The sequence below is a fragment of the Schistocerca gregaria genome, chromosome 6, assembly GCF_023897955.1.
Source record: "Schistocerca gregaria isolate iqSchGreg1 chromosome 6, iqSchGreg1.2, whole genome shotgun sequence".
NCBI classification, from domain to species: domain Eukaryota; kingdom Metazoa; phylum Arthropoda; class Insecta; order Orthoptera; family Acrididae; genus Schistocerca; species Schistocerca gregaria.
Genome location: NC_064925.1, coordinates 283,742,288 through 283,759,084, shown reverse-complemented (window position 1 = coordinate 283,759,084; position 16,797 = coordinate 283,742,288). Strand labels below are relative to the sequence as shown.

At 39.6% G+C, this 16,797-nt stretch overlaps 1 protein-coding gene across 5 annotated transcripts in view; it reads left to right on the top strand.

Annotated features, from left to right (window-relative positions):
- The window catches only part of LOC126278045 (receptor expression-enhancing protein 1), a 628,988-nt gene that overhangs the window by 341,831 nt on the left and 270,360 nt on the right, over window positions 1-16,797 (top strand). For all 5 annotated transcript variants that reach the window (XM_049977819.1, XM_049977820.1, XM_049977813.1 and 2 more), the window contains exon 2: window positions 3,507-3,757. In XM_049977819.1, the coding sequence (XP_049833776.1) occupies window positions 3,726-3,757 (32 nt within the window). In that variant the 5' untranslated portion in view covers window positions 3,507-3,725. The remainder of the gene's footprint in view (window positions 1-3,506; window positions 3,758-16,797) is intronic.

Sequence of the window (16,797 nt, the reverse complement as noted above, 5' to 3'; positions counted from 1 at the left end):
AATTATGGACATCACACACATCCATGCCCGAGCCAGGATTCGAACCTGCGACCGTAGTAGCAGCGCGGTTCCAGACTGAAGCGCCAAGAACCGCTCGGTTACATAGGTCGGCCATCTGCAAAAAGATTGAGGTCATTATTCATATTGTGCGCAATGTCATTAATATACAACATGGACAGCAGAACTCCCTACAAACTTCCCTGGGGCTCACCCGAAGTTACGTCTACATCTGACGATGACCAGCACAACATCCATCCAAGATAATATGCTGCTTCCTCCCTATCAAAAATCCTCAATCCAGTAACAAATTTTGCTTCATACACCAGCTTCGGTTCATTGATAGTATAAGGAGAAAATGCAGTCAGCCTACAAAGTAGATTGTTTATAAATCACGTGTGCGTTGGTCACAGGTTTGTCAGACTCACGAGAGAGCGACACGGAAATGAAGAATCCGAAGTGGTAGACTCTTGAAGTTATGAAGTTAGTCGCAAATTGTCCCACGAAAGCCTATTTACAATGTTTCAGATATTTTCTTCAGCTCTCTACATATCGCTCCCATAGCCAACGTGAAGCAAAATTACACTAATTACAGTGCCCACAGAAGCGTTTACGCAGTTGTTCTTCCCGTGTTACATACGATATTGAAACGGGAAGAAACCCTAAGTGGGAAGTACCTTCTGCCATGCATTACGCAGTGGAATGTGTATGTAGATATAAATTTAATTGAAAAAATAAATGTAATCATTTTAATGTGAATAATGTAGTTAAAATTACGAAAATCGGATTAAGCACTTTTCCAAAAGGAACCACCGTGATGCTCATCTTTTTAAAGCATTCTACAAAATTAGTTTTTGTTCGTGTTTCGTTTTAGAATTTTCTCTCTTTGTGAAGAGTATTGTTTAGTTTTAAAGACACAACAACTACTCGTATAAATCAAATGAAGAAGTGTTATTTTCAGTATGTGTGCTATTGTGTTCCTGTGTAAATGTGTTTTGTAGCTGATCAAATTTTTCCTTTGTTTGCTTTGTGCGGAGGCACATAAGCTAGTGCTGACATCTGACGGGGTCCGCAAGGAACTAGAAGGTGCGCAGCTTGTGTTGCGCGATGGCGCGCGCTACTGACAAGAACGGGGACCACAGTCTCTTCGATAAGCTTCCTTCGGTTGAGAACGGAAAAAAATAGCACAACTCTCTAAATTTCATTTGCTAGCTATTAACAGTGAGCTAAATTACATTTTCTCCGCCCATTAACGCGTCGTTCGCTCGCTTTCATTTATGGTTTACATATATCAAGTATCATAATCTTTCCAGTACGGCCACTGATTTTTGAAAAAGGAAAAACGGTTCGTACTTCGAATTTTGTGGTAAAGACTATGGGACCCAACTGCTGAGGTCATCGGACCCTAAGCTTACACACTAATTAAAATAACTTACAGTAACTGACGCTAAGGACAAAATCCACACCGATTCCCGAGGAAGAACTCCAACCTCCGATGGGGGGAGCCGCGCGAACCGTGACAAGACACCTTGGTTCGTACTTTTCACATTCAAACGTTATGTTTTTTGTTGGCTAGACGAAGCTACATAATTTCTCTGCAACTGTTTTTACATCCACATGCAATCGGATTAATTCGGGACGATTAATTTCAACCCAGTACTGTTTGTGATGCCATTTTTAAAATTATGCTTTTGTCTGTCTGTGTATACATCATCATACAAAAATGTATGGAAATATGTTATTTTTTCACACACATATTTTATGCTGACTTTCTGCTCCTGTACTGTTTATTCTCGGATAGTGGTAAAAAATTAGTAGGCAGTTATATGTAATATTTTACCTGCGCTTGTATCCGAGACGAACCTTGAATCTCCGACACCAAGGTGACACATCTGCTGCTAGAACATCTTTTAAATACCATACTTTACGAGTAGCTAATATGTGACCTTAAGTGGTCCCTAGACGGTCAATAATATTGCACAATATAAATGTCCACAATATCGCACGGTAATATTGTGCAATAAGGCTGTGGTTTAGAATGTTAAGACGATGAAGACTAGTCTGCTGTGATAATTGCTCTAACTAGTTGCAATCAGCAAAAAACGTGGATGAAAAATTGCTACAAAGGGCGTTAAAAATCACTCTCGAAAACTTGTTGAGAAAATTAAAGGTGAATGAAAATAAAAGCCAAAATTACCATATTCATAAGTATTTGTGTACTAATGGAGCGACATATGATACATTACAGGATATAGTTCTTCCCATACATAGACACCTGCAACTTCCCCCCCCCCCCCCCCCCCACTCCCACCCCAAAAGATAAATTTCTGCAAACGCCCATATCCCCATCTTCAAAAAACAAAATAATACAATGAGAGACGCAGTTCCACCAAATCAGCGCTTATCTGTTTCGCTGCGGTATCTTGCTGCTGGCAATTCTTTCGAAGACTTGAAATTTACAAGTGCTGTTTTACTTTAGTGCAGTATTTTAGACTGTTATAAAAACGAGTCATGCAAAAATACTTTCACTAAAGGATTATATTCAGGTAAGTATACAGAGCTAAATATCTGTATATACTTTGGTTCATACCATTGCATTAATTAATTTTTTAAACATGTGCCCTCGTGATCCTTCCCTGTATATTCTGATCATCTTGGCGTATGATTCATCGTTCTTAACACTTCTCTTTTTGTGTACTCATCTGCCCTAACATCCCACAATGCTTGCTATGATTTATATATTTAGATGCGCATCAATAATTATGTTCTTTAGTCGTTTTTTAAACTCATTTTCTGCACGACAATAAACCTAAACTAACATAACAGACAGCAATATATTTCAGGCAGCGCAATACATTTCCGCAGTTTTTGATTTTCTCAATATTATAACGCAACCTCTCAGTCTCACTCCTAGACGTTCAGTATTTTTTAGCATCTGCGAAATATTGTCAGTATTATTGACCGCCTACGGGCCGTTTTATAAGTGCCCCTAAGACCATTGTGACATTATTAAGTTGTCTAAGAGCTCACATCTGTAGTAACCAAGGCATAATCGTGGTAGCCACCGGAGTAGTTTTTCATGTCTATAACCAAAAAAATGAACGGAGACGTCGATTGAAATGTCATGCTAACAGCTAGATATACCAAACTATAGAGCTATAGCGCATGTATTGCAACCTTTCTTGAAACAGAGCCGGTGTTGGTAAAATGAACATAGCTCTTGATACAGAGGACACACTGAATGGTAATTTCAGTTGATTATATAATTTGAATGAACTAAAAATGCCTGTATATTTGACATGTATTCATATTTATGTTATAATTACTGTTATAAGTATTTAGTTAACAACCATTACATTTGCGGCTTTGCAAAACCTGATTTCCAAGTGTGAGTTCATCACACTAGGAAAAGATAGCTCTTGCGTTAGTATTGATTGCTGTATTAGATCCGTTATCAGAAGTTAAGGCAAAACTAAGAAATTCTACAACATTGATGTACATTCTTACAGGCGCCTTCATGTCGCAGCAAACTAGTAATCCAAAATTCCCACTTGCGAAGAAGAAGCAACGTTTCTGCTAAGCTCCTTGCATCACGTGACCAAAACATTATTACGTCACGGGCAGTATCCAACATGGCAGATGGCTGGTGAGGCCCGTTGTTTCATTGTGCTGTTTAAACGGCATAGTTCGTGCTTCAAGAACGTGGAGGTGCCACCCAAAAAGAAAAAATGATCTCTTCAATAGTGTCACGCTTAGTCATGTGAGTATTTCCTAGCTTTTGTATCTATTTCCTACAAAAATGAGTACTGAAAACCGTGTGTCAGCGACTGCAGATTGAGAGCGAAATATGAAAATGTCTAACCGTCCCGGCAGCATTCAGAGTCAATAATTCTTCCGAAACGAAACTTTTGTCCGGCATGTAACATTGAGAATAAGCAGAAGACGTGCGTACAAATTCTGAAATTTCTGCATAAACGTGCAAGAACGACACAGCTGATCTGTATTGATTTTCAAGGCTGTTTTCTTACTTCGGAGAGGTACGTTTCGCAGTGCGTACGTTCAGCCTGCTTCGAATAATAAATTATTTTGGTAATAAAAGTTTAACGGACTTATGTGCATTTGGTGCTGGAAAGTCTCAAACACCCGTGAAAATCTTATCAGAACAGTTTCCCTCATTAACGAAAATAAATGTGGTGACCTGCACGTGCATGTAATCTGAATTCTGTAAGTGGAAAGTTAGTGTGCTCTCACTAGTATGTGTGGTTATAGGAATAGGTAAATGTCTGTTGTTTAAGCAAGTGCATGACGCAAAAAATACCACATTTTTAATGAAGGGCTACCGAAAAAGATTTACTCTTGTGCGTTGTTGGTGTAGTTTACGTTTATTTCCCGTTTCCAGGTATGTGTAGTGGTCACGATGATCTTGTTAGCCTATTGTGATCATATAGACTGGTAATTTTGATAGTTAAAGTGTGAAACTTACCAAAAATTGTGCTCAAGTAGGATCAGCTGTGCGTTTATTCCCACATTGAATATCGTCAAATGCGTGACTGCCTTCCGTTTTATAAAATATTTCGTAGTGGTCTATCTTGTCTTCTCACTAATACCCTTATTTATTTTCATGATTTCGCTCGCATTTTGCATTTTCACTGCGATGTAGCCATAAGTTACGTATCGGAATGGAAAATGTTTTAGAATATTCTTTAAAAAATGTTGAGACAGTAGACGTCGGTCTACGCTATGGATCCATGTTGCCTCAGTCTTTATTTCGCATTCACATTTGTTAACTTTGCCATCCTACAACTTGACAATTACGTTTCAGCTAAACTAATATTGGGCTACTCTGCAAATCTTTCAGTAGTACCGTGATTTCAGAGAGCAGTACTACTATCCACACCAGATACCTTTGTTTCATACGGAAGTTCAGTGGGGTCCTTTTTTAACTCGCGTCAATTCATGCTAAGGTGCGTCAGATAAATGATTCAGTATTAAAGCTGTGCCTTGACGTGCTTTAAACTTGACACTTAAAAAGTATTGAATGTATTGCATTGTTTGAAGAGCAGGCCAGTTTATTTTTGGCTCATATATTTTACTATGGAGTATCAAGTATTGAAATAGTACATAAACCGGACTTTTCAGCTCGTAATGCGTTCACTCCCGTACGTTGAGTTGTCGGATGTATACCTCGTGTGTAGTTGCGATGTATAGTATTGACCCAGTTTTAAGACCAGTGATTTCATTAGTGAGGGGTACCCTTTTTTCCGGTTATGTATATAGGGTCTACTACTGAGATACCACAGATTTTCAGATTGGTTGCTAAATCGGGAAGGACCGTAAAAAGACATAACTTGTCAGTTTTGAAAAAATGAATAGAAACGGCGGAGTTCGTTTGCCGTTTTCAACCCGTAACTTGTCGTGCGATGTATAAATTTAGATTTTGAGAAGGTATGCAGCACAAGTTACCGTGCATCTGCTTGCAAAAACTTTTAATAAAAGTATTAATTTTGCTAATTTGAAAGAGTATAATTACGAGCTCCCTAAAGTTATCTGCAAATACTGAAGTACGAAAATGGGATTTTTGATCTTTCTATTGCATCAGTATTCTGACAAGGCTGCACAAATCAATTACTGTGAAGCGCAAACTTTAATTTGACTGTTGGATATTTATGTTTTTATAAATTGTTACTGCATAACCATCGAAGAGAATTTTCATAAAGTACGTATGTTGAAATGGTCATTTAGTGCAGCTCACAATAAATAAGTTGCATAATCATTTTATGTAGATTTCGGTGTCACAGCGTGTAGTCCCAGCTATTTGCCAACATAGTATTAAAGTCACGTGTTACAGTATCTTGCATGTATCAATAAGTCTGCACTTTTCCATTGTGTTTTATGGAATAATGTTCGTGTACTGTTTTAACCGACGGTAAGATAGTGTGGTCCCTCATCCGAATGTCTGTTCAGCGAAAACTGGACTATGCAACTTAACTTCGTCGTATCCATATGTAAAGTTGCTTCACAATGCTCTTCACTGGTTTGGCATTGACACTACATTTATAACTGAAATGAGAACCATGAAAAACAGATATCGTAAAACACTATTTCCAACCTGGACGTAAAATAACCAATCAAATTAGGTATTTGTAATTCACGGAAACCTATCCTAGCATCGAAATAGCTGAATTTAATGCCAATAGCAAAACTGATGAGAGGTTGTTCACGCAGGTCTTTGGTAAATCCTACACACTACAAGAAAGTGAAAGAGTAGGACAAGTGTCGTTGAAATATTTTAGTAAATGAAAGCATTTATTTCAAAGAGGAAATATGTGCAAATGTGAAAGTATTTTGAAGACGTTATACTCATGAATCTGCTTTATTTTTCGTTTCTTGATTACTAAATTGCTAAAAGTTTCCGTTTCCGTACTTGACTGTTTTACTATTAAAGCCACTTTATCGACATTCAAGCCGACCACTTGTTCTTATTTATATGCGCTACTGGATTTTTCTTCATCTGTATATTTTGAAATAGAAATTAATTTCACTTTCCGACTTGGATTTCTTTTGCAGTAGAACAACTATCTACAGAATATTTAACGTTCATGCAAGTAACTGGGACAAAGCAAACAATAAAAGTTCATACCCCTAAAAGCATAATATCTAAAACACGCGAGTGTGGTTTATTTAGTTCGGCAAGGAAAAATGTTTGTTTTGTTAACAACTCACATTACTCCTCGACAGTCTCCGCTGAGGGCATACACTTGGTCCAGCGATCCTCCAGCTTTTTCATCCCACCGGAGAAATAGGTTTCGACAAATTTTGCAGAATACTCACTTAATACAGCTATCACGTCTTCATCCAATGAAAATGTGTTCTCAGCAAACCAGAGTTTAAAGTTACGGAACAGCAAGAAGTCACTTTGCGCTAAGTGGTGAGAAGGATGGATGAGGACCCATTTCAAAGCCCGATTCATGCACTTTCGCCATTGTTATCGGTAATGTGTAAGATGGTGCATTATCATTATGAAAGAGAACTTTTTTGCTTGTCAGCTTCAAGACTCTTTCCAGCTAAGGGAAGTGTCAAACTATCCAGCAATGAAGCATAGTAGGGTCCAGTTATAGTTCTGATTTTTTTCCAAGTTATCTGTGAGAATTATTCTGTGGAATCCCAAGAAACAGTGGCCATCTCCTTACCAGCTGACAAAATGACCTTTGCCTTCCTCACCGCAGTTTCACCAGCCTTTGTCTATTGTTATGACTGCCGTTTTGACTCTTGTAATGATGGATCCATGTTTCAACTGCAGTCACAGATCGGCCCAAGAAGTCTTGCTGATTGCGATTAAACGTCACTAGACATTGTACCGGATGTGCTTTCGTTAAAGTGAGAGCAATCGCAGCATCCACTTCTCTCGGAGCTTCTTCATAGCCAATTCTCCGTGCAGGATATTACACAGTAGCTCAGTTGATACACCTGCTGCCACAGCAATAATACGAATTTTTATTCGGCCGCCTTTTAATTGCCTCATCATTGATTTTGTCAATGTTTTCCTTTGTGATGACCTGAGTCGGACGGCGGGAGCGTTGAAATTCATTAATTCAAAAGTAAAGGGTCTTCTGTGATGCTGTTTTGGTTTGTGCGGCGTCCAACCCTTCAGATGAAAATGTTTAATAACAGCACGAAGCTCGGTTTTCTCCATTTGCAAACGCAGTCGACACTGACCGATTGAGATCGCCGTCAGCAATGAGCTGTAAGCTCCTAGGAATAATCTAGCTTACCAACCACGAAGGCACAAAAAAGTGTTCCAATCTTTCATGGAAATTTACCAGACTTACTAGACCACCCCCGCAAGGTCGTTGATGATAGTTTATTCGTCTTCTAACCCCCTTTTAAAAATGGCGTAGTCAGTTGAACTCAGTTCTTCCCAACCGAATCCAACGTGCTAGTAATTGAGCAAAGGGAGTTGGTTCCGCGTGTTAGCCAACAGAATTCCTTCAAAAACCTTAGAGACAGATTCATGGATGGATTCATTCAGGCATCATCTCGATACAATGAAAATAAATAGCTGAAAATATGTACACACAGAATAGGAAAGTCTGATTTTCTGAGGATGGGGCAGGAGTCATCACCTGCGGTATCATTTAGCTACAAAATAGCAGGTCAGCAAATGGAAGCAGTTAATTCCATAAATTATCTGGGGTTATGCATTAGGAGTGGTTTAAAATGGAATGATCATATGAAGTTGATCGTCGGTAAAGCTGATGCCAGACTGAGATTCATTGGAAGAATCCTAAGGAAATGCAATCCGAAAACAAGAAGTAGGTTACAGTACGCTTGTTCGCCCACTGCTTGAATACTGCTCAACAGTGTGGGATCCGTACCATATAGGGTTGACAGAAGAGATAGAGAAGATCCAACGGAGAGCAGAGCGCTTCGTTACAGGATCATTTAGTAATCACGAAAGATGTGGGAGACTCTGCAGGAGAGACGCTCAGTAGCTCGGTACGGGCTTTTGTTAAAGTTTCGAGAACATACCTTCACCGAAGAGTCAAGCAGTATATTGCTCCCTCCTACGTATATCTCGCGAAGAGACCATGAGGATAAAATCAGAGAAGCATACCGACAATCCTTATTTCCACGAACAATACGAGACTGGAATAGAAGAGAGAACCGATAGAGGTACTCAGGGTACCCTCCGCCACACACCGTCAGGTGGCTTGCGGAGTATGGATGTAGATGTAGATGCGGTCTTACTGAAGGGACCATGTTGAAAAATTACTGCTGCGGATTCAGTGGCAGTATATGTACAGTCCTACTACTGAATAAGCTCAGATTTGTAAGTATCATACAAATTAAGCTGCAGATTCCCTGATTCTATAATAGAGAGAAGAGTGCCGCATGTTTTTTGGTTCCATCCATGCTGCCCATCCTACCGGCTCATGAGTTTCCAGAAACTGGTTCTGGGTTTATTTTATATGATTCTACATTTATAAGCACTCACTTTGAGTCTTCGAGTTCATCTTTCCAGAATTAACTTTCATAGTAGAGTGAAATTATGCTTATCCGCATGTTGTTTTAAGAGGGGTTCGATTTCGATGAAATTCACACATCAGCAAATTTTTAACGCTATAACCAAATATTATGTGCCCGAACTCTTCCATTGTATTGTGGTCCTCGAAAAAGCATTTGATGAGTTGCCATATGGTTTTGCGATGGCTGCGAGCAGGTTTGACGAGCAAGGACAGCCGTCTACTCAGGCGTTGCGATGTTGGCTAGCGTGTCGAGGCCGTAACTTGCCCATGATTAAGCAATCAGGCACGTGCTGGTCAGGATTTTAGAACAGTATCGTAGCTTCAGATGCTGTGTGAAATTCTTGGAGCAAAAATTTGAAAGTGAGCTGCTTTGCTATATTTGCCATTTTTTAGAGGGTAGACATTAAATTTGAAGAGGAATAAGAGGTTTCCAGGGTTTTAAAAAGAAATAATTTGTGGAGAAATAATACCGCTTAAGGCCCAGCGGATAATTCTGAGAAATTAGTAACGTATTTATCAATATATGTTATATCTGAGGCCTGTAGGAATAGGAATCTGCTCCTGAAACCCTTTTTGAGAAAATATGTTAAGGAAAGAATGTTTCTTGCGGCGTTTGGTACTAATGCCGCTGTTATTCATATCGTTCAGGTCCACAGTACATATTACTTGTTGACAGTTGTCGCTTACAAAGGTTAAAACTGTTTTGAATAATTAAGTGTGAAAACATATCGAAACATGTATGTTATTCGCTTGTATAGATCATAATTCGGCTATGAAGACTTCATTTTTAGTAGTTTGTTCCGCGGTAGTGGCAAACAGAGCTCAATAGAATGAAAGAAATCCGAAGCCTCCCACTCTCTCTCTCTCTCTCTCTCTCTCTCTTTCTCTCTCTCTCTCTCTCTCTCTCTCTCTCTCTCTCTCTCTCTCTCTCCCCCCACTTCGAAGACATTTGATCTCATGCCACTACTTTTCTAGGCATGTTCAACAAAATTCTTTTTATTTGTGGCTACTTCAGTAAAAGCATATGTCAGCGTGGAGAAAACAGCTCGTAGTTCACACGGGCGTGAATAGTTATGAAACGAATACAAAGTTCGAAATGCATACTGCTTGTGAGAAGGTGGATGCTGATCAGTGTGTAGCATTCATGTTCTTATGAACCACATACCCATTTGCTTTGTGAGAATCTTTGCCATGTCAAACACTATGTTACAGTTCCTCCAAGAGAAAAGGTTCTTTGTATTGAACCAGTTGTTAGGGGGTGTTGATCCACAAAAAAGTGCTTTTCATTTTGGTACGTCTTGATGCAATATGGAAATACCAATAGGCGCAGTCGGTATAGCGAAATTGCCGCTAAAGTGAAGAGTTCATACTGTTGACTCTGCTTAGCATCTGGGTTATTGATGCATTTTTTAAAAAAAGCAGTTACTCTCCACACCATGTCGCCATTCACCTTGGCGGACCATTTTTTGCAAGTAATTGACGAAAAATAGAGATTTTTGCTTGACGCTGAAAAGCATTAAAAACGTACTCCAGTATGGGCTGGATGCATGCAGTAATGGGTAGGTCAAGACCTTCACGTGCAGAAGGCCATGGGTCCGAATGTCAGCAGGTGTGTTACGTCCTGTTTATTTCTAAATCTTTGTTGAAGTGTTTGATTATTATTTTTCTTCAATTTTGGTTTGAATGTAATTTTTTTATTTCTACTCCGTTGTCACATCAATTTAATCATCATACGAACTTCATTTGCTCTCATTTTTCATCCTATCTTTTTTTCTGACTGAAATATTTATTCATGTGATTTTAATTAATGTTATGTATTGATTACCATTTAATTTATTTTATAGTCGTGTTTCTTCGTCTGTCTTCTTGCATTCCTTATTTCTATTCCTCATTTTGCTGGCCTTCCGTTTTACTTATAATTCCTTCTTTCTTTTAAATCGTCATCTGCTCTATTTTTTCCATAGTCTAGCAGGAATTACGGTTATGTTTTAAATGTTTGTATGAAGGTTACCACCCAAAAATGCACATCTTGTAACGAAAAATACATTTGACACCGTTGTACAGTCAGTATAGATTTAATCTATTGTTTCTTAACCGATATATTGGCATTTTCAAATATTTAAATATTGTAACAGATAATATAATTAAATTCCCATCCACGAGAATTAATAGTGGAACACGACATAAAGAAAAATATAACAGATTAAAAAGTTCATATGGCGATTAAAATAGAATAGAAATAGAAATAAAAAATACCTTTAAACGAATTAAGTAAAAGTAATATTTCTTCATTTCGATAAAGATTTAAAAATAAAGTTTAAAGAACCTGACAAGATTTGAACCCACAACCTTCTGCATGTAAAGGCCTTACCCTAGGCATTACACCACACAAACAGCCAATACATCACTACCTTTTTAACGTTATTGATTGTCGCACAAATTTCTGAAATTTTATGTCGTTGATTACTCGCGAACGACGAGGGCCCATCAGGGTGAATGGCTGCACGGTCCCATACCTAGGATTTGAAATACGTCGCCTCATAGATGGTTTCAAAAAGTCGATCCTACCGCCAAGTGAAATTTTGTACACTATTATCTCGTAAGTTGGTCATTGTCTTCGATAGAAAAGAAGCCTGGTAGCTTCGTTTCATGGAAGATGAGCCAAGAAAGCCTGTAGATTTGCGGATTTTGCATTTAACATCATGTGATAGAAATTACTTGTGCAAGAATTGCTTTTTCTGCGTTGTTTCCATCTTATTCTACACAAACGGAAAATCAGTCGGAGATAATGTTTGTTATTCATGCCGTGTAGTTGTTGTCAAACTGATATCTGAATTTAAAGCAAGAAGAATAGCCGAATGAAAGAGATAAAATTGTTTCGAAGTGCCATCCATCGCCTTTTAGCAGTTTAGCAGAAGGATACCGAGAAGAGCATATGCATTATAGTGTTTACTTCCTGCCATTTAAACGTAAGGGGCAGATCTTATGATATTAGGGCATCCGCCTCATTGAGTTTCTCATATTTTTATTGTTAAATGACGATTTCTAAGCAAGATTTCAGGGTATTTCCTGTAATAGGGTGCAGTTAAAGGCCTGGATAGTATTCCTTAATGAAAACACTTTCTTCCCAATAGGAAGGCGTAGTATATCGAATATTTATACCAGCCTTAGCACATCTCCTGGACGAATCAATCACACAACCTAAGCACTATCGTGTCTGTTAATTTTAGAGCAAGGAATTAGAGATCATTATCACGTGCGAAGCCAATTGCTGCATTGTCCAAATGCATAGTGCTCACAAGAGGTACGTATCCCATCCGGAACGAATGACAATTGCACATCCATCCTTTGTAACCAGGCGTATCTCTGTTCTGGTGCCGATACTTACGAACAAGCGGTCGTTATGTAGCCTAACATGCTATATTTAACTGCGTACAAGGAAATCATGTTCATTCCGTTTAACAGAATAACAGGATTCACTGCTAATTACATCAATAATGATGCGTCGACAACGTTACTGCAGGTCCCAAGGAGAATAAGGTGGACTCCAATGCGAAAGCTGTGTGACTGGGAATTCCGACTGGCCAAGGAAAAAATATTAGCTTGCACATGATCGCAAGCTCGTTAAAAATTCAGGAATGCACCTACTCCATTATCCGTTAATGTGTCAATGCATGACCTGTGTGCTTGTCTCGTAGACTAGGTCTTGAATTACATTAACAAACGTTAACTTCGAAAAACTGTTCTTGAACATTGCCCTTGTCGATAACGTGAAGGTAGATCTTTCTAAATGTATGAAGGGCCATGCTGTATTTTTAGACAATTCAGAAATGTCGGTTGGCATTATAAACCATCCTACTGCTGAAGAGTTTCGGTTTCCTTGCACACTTGGTGCGTTCAGTATCTGTTACTATCGTGTCTGTCATGCTTGGATGATAGTGTGCATTTGGGCGTACGAACGTTCAAGATGTGTCCAGTGAAGCTTGCCCTTTGCCTTGCGACCTCCAAAACGTTTTTACCCAGAAAAAGGTTTTGCATAATTCGGTTTTCAGACGTTTTACCAAAGGTCTGTCTTACGTATAGGATTCTAGTAGACATCACTGATGCACTCGCTTGCTGCCGCTCGACTTGTCTGGTACGTGATCTCGCTATACAAATTAATTCATAGATATCACATGGCTTTTATGAGGAAGAGTGTTGTGATGGCTTAAAATTACTGATTACTAGACTTAGTTAAATTTCAGACGATTTCGTAGCGTCTTACAGAATGAGAGCGAGAGACGCTGCCAGTAATTCGTTCGTCGGATACGAATCTTGGTTGCTCTCGTGGTTTAGGGTGAGTACAGAATCTGCTGAGAGCGGATCAATCAACATTCCAGATCCACTTGAGACAACCCATATTTCCGATGTTTTCAGTTCAGAAGTTCAACCCTTAGGAATTGTGGGTAAGAAAATTACGTTCCTTGGGAACCAATTGATAGTCCAGTATTTAAGAAACATCAGTTTTCGTACTGAAAAGGCCCGCACTCTAATGCTTGTGATTACACTGGTTTAATGTTGCTCCAGTGCAACTGCATTAGTACTGAGCGCGTGATTCCAGTTTGACTGTGTTTTCATCTGATTTACTACAGGTGTGTTCATGTGCTACAAGTATATGTATGAAGGATGCAAGTTGTCTGAGCATACAAAGACGAAATATGCGTGAAAAAATTGAGATCCTGTTTCTGAGATTACACTTTTCCTTTCCGCGCAAATCACGCAGTTTCTTTGTATCAGCTGTGATTCTTTCCTGACCAAAAGGTCGTTCCAGCATGTTAAAGTGTAAAATTTGCGACGACCATCGCAAGACACTGGACCCTCATCTGGGAGGGCAGCTTTTAGAATCCCTTTTCGACGATCCGGATTTAGGTTTCGCTATATAGCATAAGGCAAATGACGTGCTGGTTACTCCAGGCGCGGCCAGTTTCCTCCAATACGATCGTGTTCTGTTTTTAACGATCGCGTTGCCGCGGGAAATTTAACGCATACAAATCTATGATAGTTAAAAAATAAGAGTTTAATTGTTCTACGAATTTGTGGTAGATGAACTTAGGATGTGAATACCTAGAGCTGTTTATAACCTGATGTAACCAATGCCTTGCCATCTTTCATTGCTGGCGTTGGAAGCCAGAAATTATACGACTTCCAACACTTCCCTTAGTGTGTAAGTATACACCGTGTTAGATATAGTACCAAATTGTGATTATTTGCTTTTGCTGGTATAAGCGCCCCTTATCTGGCAAGGCGACGGCGCCATCAGGGCTTCAGGTATAGCTCCAGACGAACGCGTCCATCGATCTGAAAGCGCAGAACAGCGCCCCGCGCCTTGTCCAGCTGTGCCCCTCCACCTGGTAAGCTGACGTCACCGCCAGTGACAGCCGCAGACTTACTTGCACTTTCCAGAAACCGGCTAGCGACGCTGGAAGCGCCATATACATATACGTACTGTGTGTGCTGCGGTTGCTCCGCCGCCGTTCGGAGATTGGCATACCGCAGGGTCCAAAGTGAATTCCTGACTGGCCTTCACCTACTAGGGTGACGACTCATAAGCGAGTAAGGATACAACTAAGGATATTATGGAGCCCATGAATGGATATTTTCCAGAAAAGCAGTGGAAATAAGCTACTGCGGTGCGCCATTATCGGCACGCACAAACTCTTAAGTGTTCAATACACGAACTCAGCAAGTTGCCCAAAATTGCGCTTACCGCAAGTTCTCGAACTCCACAACCAGCGTCAGATGTGATTTTATCTTGGCCACTTCGATAAACTAGAGTGTACGGTAAAATTTTGGCTGCAACTTGTTTTAAAGAAGGTAAATTATCTTCTCAAATGCCCTAGCTTAGTGATCGACAAACTCATTAGTCAACAGAGCCAAATGGCAATAGCACAATTTTCTTTTGAGAGTCAGATCTTTTAAACTTACACTGTGTAGGAAGGCTCATTGTTTGTTCATTTAATTTGGGTACTCCTAAGCTGACCTTCGGTAAATACGTCTTCATTGTAATTGAGACGTTTTTTGAGGTCGTCTTCTTCCAACTCCCATCCTCACTCGTTTTATTTGGTAGGCCTACTTGTTTCGTCTACCTGCTTTTGTTCATCCTCTGTGTGTCCGAACCATGTGGTTCATTAGTTGTGGGCAGTGAACGTCCTTCTCAAGAACAAACGCTTGGATTTCTGTCAATAAGGAAACGAAACGTTAAAAATTCTCACACGCCTAATTTCGAAGCATTATCCGAGCGCCCCTTCTAAGATTTTGGCCGCAGAGGTGGTGCAGGTGGCACCGAGTGCACGTGGTCTAAGCCCCAGTAGAGAATACAATTTCACCTACGGCCCCGTCTAACGCCACTCATTCAAAGTAGACTCGTCCAGGCGAAAACCGACATCTACAGATGGAGCCCGAAGTTTCAATCGAATTATTCAACGCACGCACGGCGTCGTTTCTGGAAGAGCTACACTAAAGGGGTCAAAGACCCGCACGTTGCTCGCGAGTCGCGGTTTGTCATCGACTGTCGTAGCAGAATGACGACGAAGAAAATGACTAGATGTCAGTGGGACTCTGGCACTGAGGGTCCCGTACAAACCTAGTTATGTATATAGACGGTTCATCTGTTTCGGGAATCGAGAATATCCACCATTTTTGTCTGTTGTCGATACTGATATTGGCAAGATATCGGTCCCAGGGATTTCAAGATTGTTTTAATTTCAGTTATAAAATGTGTGAAAGAGTCATACACGTGGCGGGCGACCGTTATTGTAATATTCAGTAGATTCAGACTTACTGGGCTGCAATGATAAGTCAAACATCAGGCTAGGGATGACTTTATTGCTCATCTGGCGCGTTTCGGGATTTATCCATCATATATCCAGGAGCGATTAGTGCAGACTAGTCTGCGTATATTTGTTTCACATACAACCTAAAACGCCATAGTTACGAGCAGTAATCGCTCCTGGATATCTGATGGATAAATTCCGAAACGTTTCGTATGACCAATAGCCATTCCTTTCCTGGTGTTTGACTTTTACAGTTGCGACACATTTAGTCTTAATGAAGAACTACTGATTGTTTTAATGTCAAGTTTGACCTCGAATAATTAATGACGAAAGAAATATTTTTTCGTGTTACTTAATTACAAATCAGGAATTTTGATTTTTTTCCCCTATACTTGCAGTGTGAAACCTTGCTTTTTACCGAATATGGTGATTCTATGTCAATTACTCTATAGGTTCTGATTAGTGACTTTGCAAGTATTAAAACATGTGACATAAATGGCCGTACTTTTTGGTTGCATTGACTTACAACCTAACGTTTACAATACTGCCAGGATGGCATAGACCTTAGTATGCGACACAAATTTCAACTTAATACCTTTATCCGTTCCTGAGAAAAGGGGCTCTCCGGACAGTCAGATAACAAATAATTCTTTTTGTGTGGTATAATTACAAATGTATTGTTTTAGGATTTAGTCTTTTGGTTGTACTGTGACAATTTCTTACCAAATTTCGTGATCCTCGTCCAACGGGAAGTACCCTATAGGTCTTTATAAGCGAGTTTGCGAGTATCAGAATAAGTTACATATGTGACCATATCTTTTGACTGCATGGATTTAGAAGCTTCAACTTCTTACACCGCCAAGGGGCCCTAGGGATCAGTATGTGACGTAGATTTCAACGTGATACGTTTACTCGTTATCGAGAAAAAAGTTTTAAACAGTCGGACAAACACAGGACAACAA